The 17,378-nt window shown below is 36.8% G+C and overlaps 1 protein-coding gene across 5 annotated transcripts in view; it reads right to left on the reverse strand.

Annotated features, from left to right (window-relative positions):
• Positions 1 to 17,378, reverse strand: part of garnl3 (GTPase activating Rap/RanGAP domain like 3) — a 141,266-nt gene that overhangs the window by 66,764 nt on the left and 57,124 nt on the right. For all 5 annotated transcript variants that reach the window (XM_030149739.1, XM_030149735.1, XM_030149738.1 and 2 more), the window contains exon 3: positions 99 to 173. In XM_030149739.1, coding sequence (XP_030005599.1) covers positions 99 to 173 — 75 coding nt within the window. The remainder of the gene's footprint in view (positions 1 to 98; positions 174 to 17,378) is intronic.

A 17,378-nucleotide genomic window follows, 5' to 3' on the forward strand; every position in this document is an offset into this window, starting at 1 on the left:
TTTGTGCTGGTCTTTCTAGTCATTTCATTGATTTCAAAAAGCACCTATGGAAGTTGGGGAACGGATGTGTTTACAAAAGTGCATTATATTGAACGTACCTCATCTGACGAGCCATTCTCCACCCTGAAGCGTCCTGCCCTCTGTATGGCCCCATCTGCGTCACTGGAAATCAGCTGCAACAGACAGACACACACACACACGTTTAAAATTAGACACCTGACAAACCATGACTAATGCCAGACAGTAATAATAAGAGGGTCATAAATACACTGGAGCTGGGTATCATCACAGGACAAAAGAGGAACAGTCCCTACATTTTATGTCCCTGTGAAGCTCACTAACATCTCCACACTTACTTCATCATCAATAATTACTGATATATCTCTGCAATGACTCCTTCAACTCCCATCTCTGTTTGGAAAAAAAAAGGGGTGTTTTTTTTTTTGTTTTTTTTTCTCATTTTCGTATCCGACACCCTCTACTTATCCGCCAAATTATCTGGCTCTTGCTGACTCACCTCTCTCAACTACAGCATTGTTGAAGAGACATTACGAGAGAGAAATAGGACAGTTATTGAGCGGAGGAGGAGGAAAAAAAAAAAAAGCATACTCTATAAGTACATACAGAAACTTAACTTTCCTTTACCAGACTTTTTGTAAAGGTCAACACATGCTGCAAATTCGTATCAAACACTACTAAATAGTGAACTGTTTTTTAGTGAACAGTCAAGGCTGTGGAACTCATTTTAGTTCAGGTTCCACATACAGACCAATATGATCTCCAGTAAAATAATAGCATAATAACGTACAAAAAATAATGACTCCATATTTTCTTCTCGGTTTGATGTGAAGAAAAAAAATATTACACTATGCCTATAGTTAAATAATGACAACTTCAAATTTTGGCTTTGTTTTAGTGCAAAAAATAACATTAATTTCTGAAAATATTCACATTTACAAACTATCCTGTAACAATAAAATATGAATAACCTGAACAAATATGAACAACCTGAAATGTCTAAAGAAAATTAAGTACAACTTTAACAATTTTCTGCCTGTTACTAAGTGTCTTTGTAGATCCAATCCATAATGCACATGTAGAAATGATAAGTTGACCCATAAAAAAAGAGAAAAAAAAAAGAATAAAGAAAAAAAGAAAGAAAAAAAAAGAAATGATAAGTTGAAAGCATAATATTGTTAAAATCGCACTTTTCTTAAGAAATTTCAGTTTTTTTTCAGGTTATTCACATCTTTCTTGTTTGGATAGTTTATTAAAGTAAGTATTTTCATAATTTAATGGCTTTTTTTAAAAACTAAAACAAAGAAAAATTTGGAGTTGTCATTATTTCTAGGTTATTATGCTATTATTTTACTGGTCCGGCCCACTGGAGATCAAATCGGGCTGAATGTGGCCCCTGAAAGAAAATGAGTTTGAGACCCCTGCTTTAACCCCAGAGACATTATTTCAGGTAAACGTGCTGCTGTGAATTTGCATCTGTTTCAGGTTCATAAAAGCTGCTGTGAGTATATGTTTGTGTTCCTTTTCTTCAGTGGTTTTGTTTTACTGAGTGTTTTAGGGTCAAAACAAGTGGAATAGCAGAAAAAGACAAAGAGAGGAATTGAAGTTTGACAGGTTTTTATTAAATAAGGCACTCAGAATGTACATCAATAAGAGATTTAGGATGTTGAACATGAACTGTGAACTGGAACACACTGAACAAAAAGTGTTTGAATATTGGCTCAGCAGTTTTTGTTTTGGGGCTCTTTTTTCCTAAATCAGTCCAGCTGCTTTTTGGTATCTGGTTGAACTCCAAAAAAGCAGTTACAAGGTCAAAACTCGGTAAAAACACAAAAAATACAGGAAAATCACCACAACACCACAAACAACAGTAAAAACAAAAAATTACAAGAAAAAAAGTGTAAAAAAAAAAAAAAAAAATTATTTAGTCTACTTTTATAGGGAATCGTGATTTGACCCCAATTACAAAGGTGGTGGGGGGTGAACTGAGCATGCTCAGATTTCTATGGAAAGAACAAGGTCTATTCTATCAGCATGTTTTTCTTATTAATTCAGATTCAGATTCAGAAAACTTTATTTATCCCATACGGGCAATTCATTTGTAGCTTACCACAGACATCAGCCCACATCCAAAGTGCAATGTGACAAACATAAATACATAAGTCAGTGCATAAATACAAGACCAATGAGCAAATAGTTGAATTTTTAAGAATATTTAAAATAAATCCTGCATACAGAATGCTCAGGGGTTAAAGGGTTAAGCAATTTGGAGAATGAATGAATGAATGAAAAATAACAAGAAGCAGGAAAATGCAAATCCAATTAATCAGGCCACTTCTCCCCTAAAACAATTTGACACTGAAAACGATTAAACATGTCTGAAATGTACTACTGAGTCAAAGTAATTGATGAATAAATCTGAAACTGAGCATCAAATTATACACAAATATTCCCTCAAATTCACTATTTCCTGTTGAAAACCCTAATTTTAGCCTTCGGCCACAAGTACCGCAAATTCTTCCAATATTGACAATTTGTAAGATGTCCTATCGGTGCAGATTAAAGGCCAAAATTGATGAATTGGTCTAGAACTAATGGAAATCGAGATGCTTTCATGTGTAGCTTTCTCCAAATACTACGGTAATCTTAAAAATCAGCATGTCCAATAATGCAGTTTATTGCTTTACTCATAATTCTGATTTGTCAACATTAACGACTCATGTGGGTTTAGTCACTGTTGCCTCTGTCGTCTTGACTCTACAGAACTGACCACCTTCTCCTCCTGTGAACGCCCCCCTTCCTCTAATCTATTCTTATAATCTATCCCTTTGAACTAACCCCCACCCAAACACCAGTGCAATAAATGATGCTGGGTTGCCAGGCAACGGAGTCTCTCCTCCCATGTTGCTCTTTCTCATCTCGACCCTCCTGGCTTTTCGTCTGCGTCTTTAGCCTCTGCTCTTTGACCGTCTTGTCTCTCATGATTTCCTTTGCCCTCCTTACCAATAGAGGTCTCTGCTCTGCCAGTGTGAATAAGAGAACAAAATTCATATATAGCCCTCGAGATGTTGTTTGTGTGTGTGCGTGTGTGCGTGTGTGTGTGTGTGTGTTTGGCAACAGAACAGAAAAAACAAGTTCATAGGAAAGATGATGAAAACTTGTATAATGTGTGTGAGGTTGTGCTTGTAATTGAAGAACAGAAGGTCTGACTTGAGCAGCTCATGATATAATGTCAGACCAAACGATGACGAACGAGTGATGAAAAGAGCACTTATAAAGAAACAGAGACATAGTTAAAGGCAAATATTCCGTTCCTCATGATTGGATAAAAGATGAGGCGGAGTTTTACAATCTGAATAAAATCATTAATAACTGTCACATTGACTTTATTGTTCATGCAAAACTAAATGTTATGTGCAGCAGCGGGGAGATAAGACGGCTCATTTTTAAGCTGTACTGGTCACAGCTGAATGCCTTCAAGGTAAATTTTTCCATTCAGATCTTCTTAGAGTTTGTTTTCTCAAAGAGTTATTCATATTATAAAATAAAAGCAGATTGTCCTGATGTTTAAACATGTTTCATTTAGTAGTGCAATGGTGTTGAAACAGATATGATCTTGCTTTCGGGCATCACATTGATAATGGTTAGAAGGAAATGATCAATGAACATGTCTTTTAACCCTATTTATGACTGCCATTATAACAGGCCGCCTAGGTGTCTTCACGTTTGCTTTGCAATAAAAGTGTCAGAAAATGTCTTTTTTGCCAATTCTTTTGCACCTTTGTTTTCAGGAAAAACTTGACTTTCAATATCTGGCCATTAATTATCATTATTATCAAAAATAAATAGGGGTGTGTATTAGCAACAATCAGGAGATATGATACAAATCACAATACTAGGATCACGATACGATATGTCACAATATGATATTGTTAAAAAGACAATTTTTGTTTGTAGCTTTTTTTTTTTAATGATTATTTCCTTGAAGAATTGAATTACACCGGAAATATGCACAAATACTAAACACATTTTTATTTGATCAAAACAGGCTCTAATGCTATATCACAAAATGTTCTTGTGTTAAAACTTAAATTATGTTTTACAGACATTACAGTTTAAAATCTACCTCAAATGTTCATATTCAATTAGTTCATAACTAACATCATAAGATTATTTTTGTGCAATCCCAACAAAGGAACTAACATTATTTAATAAAAGAACGTTAAATAATAATAGAATATAAACAAAAAAGAAAAACAATATCTGCATTTGAATAAATACCTAAAAATATTGATACAGTACTTTTTAATATCGATACACTATTGTGAAATGAAATATCGCGATATATTGCAGAACCAATATTTTCTTATACACAAATACTAAACACATTTCTATTTGATCACAACAGGATCTAATGTTATATCACAAAATGTTCCCGTGTTAAAACTTAATGTTTTACAGACGTTACAGTTTAAGATCCTGTTCAAATGTTCATATTCTATTAGTTCAGAACTAACATCATAACATTATTTTTTGTGCAATCCCTACAAAGGAACTAACATTATTTAATAAAAGAGTGTTAAATAATAATAAATAGAATATAAACAAAAAAAAAAAAACATCTGCATTTGAATAAATACCTAAAATATCGATACAGTACTTTTTAATATCGGTACAGTATTGTGAAATGAAATGTCTTGATATATTACAGAACTGATATTTTATTACATCCCCGAAAAAAAATGCTTAAAACAGTGTTATGTTTTTGTTTTTTGTTTTTTTCTTGAGTTAGTCTTTATTTACTGTGGCTGTTATTCACATTCTGTTTACAGGTACATACATGGGCCTCATGTGGAACATCATGTAAGAAAAATGTATTTTATTTTTGTTTATATCCAGGATTTGTTCTTATTTTTGCTTTAGAGTATTATATTTTTTTTTTAATTAAAATAACTTATTAAATAATGGGGATAAGCAGCATCCACCACCACTACAATTCTTCTGTAAACAAGAACTTTCAGCAGCAGTCACCAGATCAGAAAACAAATCAAACATTAAGACAAACAAAGAAACAAATTGTGCAGGTGAGATCAGAAACCCAGTGGGGCTTATAAAATTAATCTCACATCATTACAGCATTAGCTTAAAGAAAGACAATAGGAATAAAACAATAATATACAAAGTACAACAAAAATATAAACGGAGAATAAAAGAAAAAGAGTATGTGTCAAGGTGGGAGAGTGTGTGTATGAGAAATATTTTAATTTGTTGAATCACATTTGGCGTAAACCTAAACTTAAACTAAGTGAGGTAGATGGAGATGGGATTTGAATAGAACTGTTCCATACAGAAAATATACAGAATATAACTGTGTAACTGTTTATTTTAAAGTGGTACTTCAAATTTGAGAATGTTGTTGCAGTCCAAAGACAATGGAGGCGTGAGTTTGGTTCAGAACCTCCTAAGCGTCTGACGATTTCACAGATTTGTGAAGTTCGCCGTACACATAAATATCTGGAAGCTAATGGCCACCGCTTTGAGCACCTCCTGTAATTGTAGAGGCCAAAGGTGACTTGCTTTAATCTTGTGATGTCTGAATAAATTCTGTACTGAAATATTTAAGCAAGTTTTTCTTTTCCTGATGTGTGTATACATTATTTTTGTCTGACTCTGTATCTGTGGTTTGATACACATTTGACATATGAGTGTTTATGGTTTATAGTTTAGTGTGTTTGTGCTAGCGTCCCAAAATAAATAACCATGCCCACGCTCATCATAATGAAGGAATATTTCACCAAGTGCAACAAAGTGACTCACTGACATGATATTAATTAATTGTTGAGGGCAGTGGCAGCTGCTCGTCTTTCCGACAGGGGAAGCTCATTGTCGGCTTACATCAAAAAAATTGTCAAGTTATTTAAACATAAATTCGGCCCTCCGTTTCTTTTTAAGAAAATGGTCAGTGACGCCAAGTAAGCGTCTTGTCAGGTGTTGATCTGCCCTGCTGTTTAATTGAAAGTTTCTCCTCGTAAGGAAGACTATCAAATGGCTTTGCCAAAATCAGGTCGACAACATTAGCAGCCTGCCATCATGTGCACCTTGTTAGATAGCTAGTTCACTCCAACCTAGCCAACAGTATGACGGATTTAACTATCTACAAAATGATATTAAACTCAAACAAGAAATGATTAAATTATATAACTGAAACAAGAAAACATTGAAATTATGTTAAATTGAAATAAGGAAGTACAATGAGTGTGTTTTATTTACAGTACAAGAAATGAACAAGTAATTTCGTAGCGGTTTCTCTCTTCATTTCACAGCAGAATCCACGACGGTATTAAACTGAACTGTCAAGTGAAGGAGTGTATGTCAAAATAGCTGTCAATCAAATGAGATTCAGCCTTTTGACTGATCCTCCAATCAGCATGTGGAAGCCCAGCGTCCAGCCCAGCCTGGCTCCGCCCACAGCTCCATTCACCCCCAGAGACGCTGAACGTCCGGGGGCGGGACAACATCGTGGCATTTATCCAATTACCGTCCAGTTTTGAGGCAATGAAAAACAGTTCCACTCAGTCCCATTGAAGTGCATGGACGCTGAGCGTCTACGGACAAATGCACTGAGCAGAGATCAAATGAGAAAACAGAGACACGGGAATGGAGAAGTGAACAACATCCAGTCTGTTGATTTGTGATAAAGCTGATTCTGAACGAACTCGTCTGTGAGATGAACGTGTTCTACCACATTTGTAGTCAATGAAATGTCAAACCACCCGTACATATTTAACCATTTAATTTTCGTCATTTTAGGGGAAGCTGAGCTTCCCTTGCAGTCTGTGAGAAATCGCCTCTGGTTGAGGGTAACAATGAAGGTTTATTTCACAGGAGAATTAGATCAGGTTTTGGGTGGATCTGGTCTTTTCTAAAGGATTGAATGACATAAATCATCAGAGTTATTTTTCAAACAGCAATCATAACCAAAGCACGGATATGTCAGAATAAAATCAATACACACACTCAGTGACCACCTTCAGAGCTACATTAATTCTCTGTGGTATAGATTAAACAAAGTGTTGGAAACATTCCTCAGAGATTTTGCTCCCTCTTGACATGAAAGTATCACGTATTTGCAGCAGCTTTGTCGATGTCTTTCTGCTGCTCTCCACACTGGGCGTCTATTGCATCGACGTCTGGTGACTAAGAGCTCATTGTCGCGTTCAAGAAACCAGTCTGAGATGATGATGATGATGAGCTTTGTGACATCAAGCTGAAAGTAGCCATTAGACATGAGTACACTGTGGTCATAAAGGGATAGTCATGTCCAGAAACAATACTTGTGTGGACTGTAGCGGTTAAATGATGCTCATGATGGTGGTACTAAAGGGCCCCAAATGCACCAAGAAAATATACCCCATCACCACCGTAACACCAGCACCAGCCTGACTGCAGGATGCCTTCATGTCATTTACACCAATCTACCATCTACAAATGTCACAGCACAAGTCCAGAGGCTGACATCTGACCTGTCTGCTGTTGTCCAATGTTGGTGCGCAGGTACGACCACATGTCTTCAACTCTAAATTGTCACTTACTGATGTGTGGGCTAGTCTGACAGACATGTAGACCAGGGGTGTCAAACACACAGCCTGGGGGCCAAAACAGGCCCACCAAAGGTTGTATTATACTGAAGATATAAACAGTCGAGGGTGTCAAAGTCATTTTAGTTCAGGTTCCAGGTAAGGTAAGGTAAGGTAAGGTAAGGTAAGGTAAGGTAAGGTAAGGTAAGGTAAGGTAAGGTAAGATAAGATAAGATAAGATAAGATAAGATAAGATAAGATAAGATAAGATAAGATAAGATAAGATAAGATAAGATAAGATAAAGTAAGGTGGAGTAAGGTAAGATAAGATAAAGTGGGTTAAGGTAAGGTAAGATAAGATAAAATAAGGTAAGATAAGATAAGATAAGACAAGATAAGATAAGGGAGGGTAAGATAAGATAAGACAAGATAAGATAACATAAAGTAAGGTGGATTAAGATAAGATAAGGTAAGATAAGATAAAGTGGGTTAAGGTAAGATAAGATAAAATAAGATAAGATAAGGGAGGGTAAGATAAGGTAAGATAAGATAAGACAAGATAAGATAAAGTAAGGTGGAGTAAGATAAGATAAGGTAAGATTAGATAAAGTGGGTTAAGGTAAGGTAAGATAAGATAAAATAAGGTAAGATAAGATAAGATAAGATAAGATAAGATAAGATAAGATAAGATAAGGTAAAGTAAGGTGGGGTAAGGTAAGAGAAGAGAACATAAGATAAGCTAAGGTAAGATAAGATAAGGTAAGACAAGACAAGATAAGATAAGATAAAGTAAGGTGGGATAAGGTAAGATAAGATAAGGTAAAGTAGGTGGGGTAAGGTAAGGTAAAGTAAAGTAAGATAAGATAAGATAAGGTAAAGTAAGGTGGGGTAAGGTAAGATGAGATAAGATAAGGTAAGACAAGATAAGATAAGATACGATAAGGTAAGATAAGATAAGGTAAGGAATGGTAAGGAAGGGTAAAGTAAGATAAGATAAGACAAGATAAGACATAATAAAATAAGGTAAGGTAAAGTAAGGTGGGGTAAGATAAGATAAGATACTCCTTCATTAGTCCCACAAGGGGAAATTCCAAATTTACAGCAGCAAAGTGGAGCACAAACAAAGCACACAAGAGCAAAAAAGCGCATTCAGTCGGCACAACAAAAAGATACACAATAGGAAATGTAGAAATGTAACCGACAAATAAAAAAAAAACAAACAAAAAAACTATAATACTATTTACAGCTGTGCACATGCTGAACATGCCACATAAAGCACAATGTGATCTCAAGTAAAACGATGGCATAATAACCTAAAAATAAGGACAACTACACATTTTTGTCTTTGTTTTAGTGCAAAAAACCCCCATAAGTTATGAAAATATTTACATTAACAAACTATCTGTTACCAATAAAATGTGAATAATCTGAACAAACATGAACAACCTGAAATGTATAAAGAAAAGTTAAGTGCTATTTTAACATTATAATGCCTGTTAGTAAATGTGTTGAGCCTTCTGATCTGAAATGCACAGATATAAATGATAAATTAAGGCATAATATTCTTCAAATTGAACTTATTTTTCCTACGATATGTCACTTTTTTCAGGTTATTCACATCTTTTTTGTTGGGATAGTTTGTAAATGTAAATGTTTTCATGATTTTCTGTTACTTTTTTGACACTAAAACCCAGAGGAAATATTTGAATTGTCATTATTTATATAGTATTATGCTATAATTTTTCTGGTCCGGCCCGCCTGAGATCAAACTGGGCTGAATGTGGAACCTGAAAGAAAATGAATTTGACACCCCTGATCCAGACAATGCCATGGTTAGTTGTTGGATAGAGGTAGGCATAAAAAACCATTTGTTTTGTTATAAATGGTTGGGAGAGGGCTAAATAAGGATGACAAAAGCACACAAAAATAAACCCAGCATGAAATGGAACACAAACCCTTGTCTCCTTAGTGCGGGTTCACAAGCTTTGGTGTTCCGCCGAAGCCACGACAACCACCACATTCTGCTGAGGTTTTTTATTTTAATTTATTTTTTTTTAACCTACAAAACAATATCATCTTAGCCATGACATCAATTTCACACATCAAAGGCAGGGGTCTCAAACATGTGGCCCGGGGGCCAAATGCGGCCCGCCAAAGGTTCCAATCCGGCCCCTGGGATGAATTTGCAAAGTGCAAAAATTCCACAGTCAAGGCTGTGGAACTCATTTTAAAAAAGCAAAATACCACTCCTTTAAAAGGTCCAGTCCACAGTGGCAGAAGGCAAAAAGTACCTCTACGCATATTTTAATTTGAGAGGAAAGTGGACTTCTGCATCTTTTCCTAGCTGGTTTTTTTTTTTTTACAAAACACAAAACATATGATTGACAGCTTTACTTGCTGATCAGATGTGAGATGTTAAGATTCTATTAGTGTGACTTCGCTGATTTACTCCATGGCTTATCACTGAAGCAGCATCTCACCTTCCATTACCTCAATTTATTTTTAATTTTTTTGTAAACATACACTTTCTGATTAAACTTCAGTTCTCGTAGGATTTCGCTCAGTAGTAACTCCATATAATAGTTTACAATGCAAATGAAATCACATTCAGGCAGTAACAAAGTATTTGTACTTTGTTACTGTACTTATGTTAATGTTTATGTATCTGTACTTTACTTAAGTAAAAATAATAATGCTTACTTTTAACTTTACTCCATTACATTCATTCAGGGATGTACTGTATGTTCACAATGTCATTTTATTCTAATGAAATGACGTTAAACAAGTGACGTTAATAATGTTAGCTTAAAAATGGATAAAACAAACCATCGCAAGGACACTAAATGAAGTATTTGGTCATCACAAATATTTGATGTAAATAAATCAAGAAAATATATAACAATCCTGGCAGTTTTTAGATATTTTAATTCACAAATGCATCAGATTGTGAGTTTACAATCACCACTTTTCCATCCTGATGCTTTGTTTGAATTTCAGCAGATCTTCCGGAACATATGTACAAGCCTCAGACTTGACAAATGGCTGATCAGAAATGTAGATATATTTACATTTGCGACTTTGTGTTATGTTACACAAATGTAGACCAAGTAAAATTTCCTTTTAAAAATGTTTCCTAACATTTGTGTTGCACTACTGAAATCACGTTAGACTAGGGATGGGAATCGATAAGAATTCAACGATTCCGATTCCATTATCGATTTTGCTTATTGATCCGATTCTTTATCGATTCTCTTATCGATTCTCATTGGGTGAGGGAATAAAAGAGTACAACCGGGTGTGTTTGCATTAACTGTCTTTTATATTTCCACCTCTGCACAGAAAATATAACATATACAGTATGTACAAATAGTAAGAACAGATGATGCCGGGCTCGGTTTTGGGGGGGGGGGGGGGTACAGTGAAAGTGAAATTAAAAACACTGTACTAATTCCTCTATTGCCACATTTCTAATACGTGGAACCGGTTCGACTCGGCCCATCTCCCGTTATTGTGCACCTCATTTCCTTTCCCCTACATTCGGAAACTTGTATTTGAGGGGGTACGACATTTGTTGCCTGCACCGGAACCAGAACTGGGCCCAGATGACGGCCTGGTGTTCACTCTGCCGCTGGATTCACAAGCACCGCTAAGTAGCGAATCAAATGAATCACATGCTGTGGACAAATGTTTGAGCAGATCGGAGGGATTCCACCCTTTTGAAGAAATGGAAGCTTTGACAGTGTTCCAGTGGACCTGGTGTCGTCTTTTTAGACCGTTTGTGCCTCAACGCCATGTTGGCTACGTTCTGACCAAAACAATGCAGCGTACATATGATGTCATCACGCATGCACAACGAAGGCAGAATCGATAAGCAGAATCGTTAAGCAGGCAGGCAAACGATTTTAAGGAATCAAGCTACTGGGATCCGGTTCCAGGGCTCGTGACTGCGACTGAATTACGGTCGCATGTGCCTGAGAATTTCGGAAGTGCGACTGTTTTTGAGATTACGATCGCACGGTGCGCCAATAAAAAAATGAGCGAAAATTAATACGTGCGCCTAGAATAATGGCTGCAGAAGTAACTCGTCAGCTGAAAATAAACAAGCTCCACGCCCTGCTGACTGAAGCGGAAAATCTAGTCCCCGCCCCCTCGCGTGCGCAGGCGGCATAAATAAAGGGATCAAATAACTCCACCGACGTTTGAAACAATCTCCCGCCAAACCCGGTTAGTAGCGCTGGCGTTGTTCCAAGTATTTTCCCATGACGTAATGTATCCTGCAAGTCAGATGATCATGTTGCGCGAATCAACTTGCTACACGATCAGCTGACCGTAACCAGCAAATCGAGGGGCTAATGAATAAACAACAAGCGGTATCCAGACGTGTACATGATTCGTCAAAAGTTTCTTCCTCAAAAGTTGGTTGTTGCAAATAATGGTGTGATTCGTCTTTCTTCTCCAAGAACCAACTAAAGTATATACCACACATTGACAATTGTTTTGCACCTGTGTCAATGTAAGCTTTTTCTTTCATACTCTATTCAAATACTTTATTCTAGGTTGTTAACATTGCTTAAATACATATAGGAATATTACTTGGTATGGCCAAGAGTTTTGCTTGTTCTCCAAATTTTTTATATAATTGTGGTGCGCCTAGATTTTAGCCTGTGCTCCTAACTTTTTAGGGTTAGGAGCACAGTGCTCCTAGGTCAAAAAGTTAATTTTGAGCCCTGGGTTCTCAAAAAGAACCGGTTCTCCATTCCCATCCCTGCGTTAGACCAATACTTAAAATTAACAAAATTAAAATTATACAATTTGATCACCACAACTGTGCATTTCCATGATTTCTTTAGTCAGTTATGGTTGAATAAAGATAATATACTTAGACTATTGACTTTTATATGCCATTTTGCATTTTACTGTATTATGTGATAAATCCTGATAGCATGAAAAATATTCTCCTTAATGCCACATTGATTCAGAGGCATATCATCAGTAAATCGTGAGGTGAATAGTCTTTGTCAGGTGATGTGTATTTAAATGCAATATGCAACCCAGCACATAGACAGCTAAGCATGTTTACTGCAGGTGCAAAGGTCTGATAAATGAGCACAGAGAGGATTCCATGTAATACCCAACCGCCTTCTCCCCTTTCATGTGCATATAAATATGTCTTAAATTAAATATGTTCCCTCCATATTTCCCATCATGCCTGTGTTTGCCTATGTTTTTCACGGTGAGAAATAGGCCGCATCGTGAATGAGCTTTGCTCCTCTGTTAAGATCTATTTGTCTGTGCAAAAAAAAAAATGTTGAAGCTATAGACCTGTATCTCCTTCCATTTCTCTCGCCTCCTGCAACATTAACCGTTCAATCGCAGGATAATGGAGGGGAAGCCAATGCAGCGTTCAGACAGAGTATCACACCGCCTCCCCTGGTGTATGTGTGTGTGTTGTGTCTGCATGTAAAAGATAGAGTAAAAGAAAAAAAAAAAAAGTGCCACATTCTCTATTAACTGTGTGGTGGGGTAAGTGTTTGTGCTGCTGTGCGTGAATAAGCCCTTTGCTGTTTTAGGTGAAAGAATGAAAAATTACTGGAGAACAGAGAGATTAAGTGGTCTGAGTCTGTGGACGCACACATAAATGCATCACACAGCCACTGCTTCTAAATCATGCAACAGAAGAGTGGCAAAGAAGGAAAGGCTGCACTTCAATGATTCCCTGTGGACGAGGGGAGGCAGAGGGAAAAGGGGGGGGGGGGGGGGGGGTAAAAAAAAAAGAGGCGAAGGGGGAGCCCTTTCTGCTCCACACTTTAACAAACAACCCATAAAACACCTCACCGCTGCTGGGGAGCAATAGCAGAGGAGGGGAAGAAAAAGCAGGAAAGGGGGCATCAAATGTATATAGAGAGGATCAGAATGAAGGATGAGGCCACTGGGGGAAAGAGGCAAAGAGCGGTGTGTAATGACAACAAAAAGCCAAATGATAAAAGAATAATAGACGTCTCCTCCGTGCATAGCCCCATGGGAAAGGACCAGGGTTTTATAGACCACGCAGGGACACACACACACACACACAAACACACACACACTCGAACAGCACCCATTTTAGGGCATGACTTGAACATTTGACAAACACAATCGAGCTCACAGAGAGCCTCTGATTTCCCAAAGGCCCGTGGGACAAAGGAGCGCTGCAGTGCCCAGAAAGAGATGTGTGTTTGTGTGTGTGTGTGTGTATGTGTGCGTGCGTATTAAATCAATACTTTTGTGACTGCTGATAGATAATTGATCTCATCAGTGGGCTTGTTCATGCACACTCACAATCCTCCAGGAAGGCTAAGAAGGAGGAGGAGGCGACAAGAGCGGGAGGTGAGGAGGGAAGTACAATAGTAATCAGCACGTCGGAGGGGGAGATGCGGAGGTAGGGGGGCTTCACAGAAAAGAGAGGAGATACTAAATGACAAAGAGGATATGAGTGATGGATCAAAACAAATTAACAACAGGCAGGGAGAAAGAACGGTGAGAAGGATGAGAAGGTATTAATGGAGATTGGGCGCAGTAACGAATAATTGTTTTCCAGAGAAATCACCGTCTTCTCGTTTTCCTTTCTCTCTCCTCTCTGTTCTGTTTAAGACACAATCCACCTCTGTGTATTCTTTTATTAAAAACACAATAATAGGAGCGTCCATGTGGCCAAGCAGCTGAAGGTTAGACAGTGAACTGGTGGAAAAGGAGTTCAGCGGTGTTACGATTAAAGGTTGTGTTGTGTTCTGAAATAAATGTCTTTGTGCGTCACACAGGTCATCCACTGACTCAGAAAAACCAGAATCAAAATACCAAAGGAGCAGCATTTGGAGAAGGAAGTGAGGCATTAGGAGGATACAAAGACCCTTACATAATGAGTTGTTTGTAACTAGGTTAGCTAGGTTATTTAAGCCTGCACTAAACCAGTAAAACCATTTGCTGTGCTGAATGGGTGTATCGGAGAAGTTCCAGTTTCTGTACTGGTAAGTTATTTAGGACAATAGCTTAACTGTTATGGTTCATTTGTGATGTTAAGCTGTGGTATGGCATGTCATGTCATGTGTTGTTTCATGTCCATTTGTGGTGAATTACTGGTCTGAAGCATCGGCTACAGATGAGTCCCATGTGACACAGATAGTGTGAGAATGAGGAGATGCTCTACTCTGTGTTCAAAATGAAAACTGTGCAGTCGACACATGAACACAATACTTTTGTTTCGCTATGAGACAGAATACATAAACTACTGTTGGTCACGACATTCTATATAACACTGGGTTACAAAAAAAATGTTCTTTGCAAGTTGTCTAGGTTTTTTCAACTGAATTAGGACCATTTTGCACCGCTAAATCCAAAAATGACATCTGTTTTTCTCAATCAGGCCAGGTTTTTTTTGCTAATTTGATTTTGAAAAATTTGATCTTTTCACAAAATTGATTACATTTTTGTGACTTCATCAGTTGATTTTTTATATAGTTCTCACCCAAAATAGGTTTTAAGAGAAAAAAAATCATTTTCTAACAGGATGTATTTATTATTTATTATGTATTCAACGCAGATGTAGCAGAATACGTCAGGCTTATTTTTGCAGGATCTTCTAGTCGAAGCCATTTCATTCACCCGTAATATTAAAAAAAATCATTAATCATAAATTGGCAAAAGTAAAATCTTCAGAACTCGTTTATTGCAAGAAATATGACAGAATTTTGTATCATATGATGTGAAAATGCCCATAAATGTAAGCAAAAATGTTAAAAAGCCAATATGTAGCATAGTTCAGAAAGTTGACTTGATTGAGCAAAATTAATGTGATTTTTGGATTCAGCACACCAAAATTACCCTAAATCAGCTCAAAAAACAAACAATAAATTTGTTGTTGACCAGTGTAATTTATGGAAAACACTGCAGTTGTTTGTACGATGACATACAGCAGGGGTGTCAAACTCATTTTCTTTCAGTGGCCACATTCAGCCCAATTTGATGTCCAGTGGGCTGGACAAGTAAAATAATAGCATAATAACCTATAAATCACAGATGTCAAACATGCGGCCCGGGGGCCAAATCCAGCCCGCCAAAGGGTCCAATCCAGCCCGGGGGATGAATCTGTGAAATGCAAAAATTACACTGAAGAAATTAACAATCAGTGGTGTCAAAATCATTTTAATTCAGGTTTCACATAAAGACACATACAGTCCAATTAGATTTCAAGTGGGTTAGACCAGAAAAATATTGTCGTAATAATATATAAATAATCACAACCCCAAATGTTCTCTTTATTTTTTTGGTGTAAAAAAGTTAAATTACATGAAAATGTTTACATTACCAAATTATACTTTTACAAAAAATGTGAATAACCTGAACAAATATGAACAAATGGAAAAGTCTGAAGAAAAGTAAATGCAATTTTACCAATATTCTGCCTGTTACTAAATGTTTTGTGCGATTGTAATGTACATGTGTAAATGATGAACTATAAACCGAGGCAGAATATTTTTAAAATTGCACTTGTTTTTCTTAAGACAATTCAAGTTGTTCATGTTATTCAGATTTTTTAAGGAAACTCTGTAGATGTAAACCTGATCAGAATATAATTTTACTTTATAACTGTTATTATTTTACTGATCCGGCCCACTTGAGATCAAATTGGGCTGAATGTGGTCCCTCAACTAAAACGAGTTTGACACCCCTGCTATAAATAATGACAACCAAAACCAAGAAGAACATTTGGAGTCATTATTTCTAGATTATTATGCGATTATTTTTCAGTTTGATGCCCTTGACTGTTAATATCTTCAGGGTAATTTTTGCATTTTGCACTTTGTAAATTCATCTCACGGGCCAGACTGGAACCTTTGGCGGGCTGGTTTTGGTCCCCAGGTCGCATGTTTGACACCTGTGACATACAGCATCTGATCCTACTATCAGGGTTCCTACACATTTGAAATTTCAAAATTCCATACTTTTTCCAGACCCTAATTTCCAGATGTCTTGGTGAAAAAATGCCAACCTGCCAACCAGCCTTTATATTTGGGATTTATGAGCCAGTCCTCAGAGAATTTACATCTACCCATTATGAGTTCTGCCAACGATCATACAAGGCATGTTGAATAACTCACTCACAAACAGTGTGGGGACATCACCTGTCCGTCAAAGCAGCAGTGAAACTTTACGACACCTGGGTTGAAGGTGGATAAGAGCAGAAGGCTGGGCATTCAACTTGTCAATCTGCCCAAATGTTTTCTGGGATGCTTAGTCTACGGTATGTGCTCTCACACAAACATTTTAGCTGCACTAACAAGCACCTTAACCCTTTCATGCACACTGGTCACTACAGTGGACAGCTATTCTACAACCGTTCTCTTATATATTCATGAGTTTTGTTGTTTTAGTTCCATATCAGCCAACACAGTGGACACTTATGCATCATGTAACTTTGCTGTTCTGCATGAACCTGATCTGCAGGAACATGTTTGAGTGTAAATCAATTGTTATTAGACTGTAATCATCATTTTTTCTTTAACAAAATATTTTTTTTGGTATATTATCTCCATGAAGTGAGTAATAACTAGTATTAGAGTGTGTTTAAATATGAGAAAACATCAGATTAGCAGCATTAAAAGTGTTTTTATTTCATAGTTTTCACAGTATATCAGTAAATACATGTTTCTTGGCTTCAAAAATTAAACACATCATACCCATTTGAGTGGACATTTTTGCAACTCCATGAAAAATAGGTTCATAAAAAGCTGTCAATTACGTTATTTT

Source organism: Sphaeramia orbicularis, chromosome 12 (assembly GCF_902148855.1).
Source record: "Sphaeramia orbicularis chromosome 12, fSphaOr1.1, whole genome shotgun sequence".
In the NCBI taxonomy this organism is placed as follows: Eukaryota; Metazoa; Chordata; class Actinopteri; order Kurtiformes; family Apogonidae; genus Sphaeramia; species Sphaeramia orbicularis.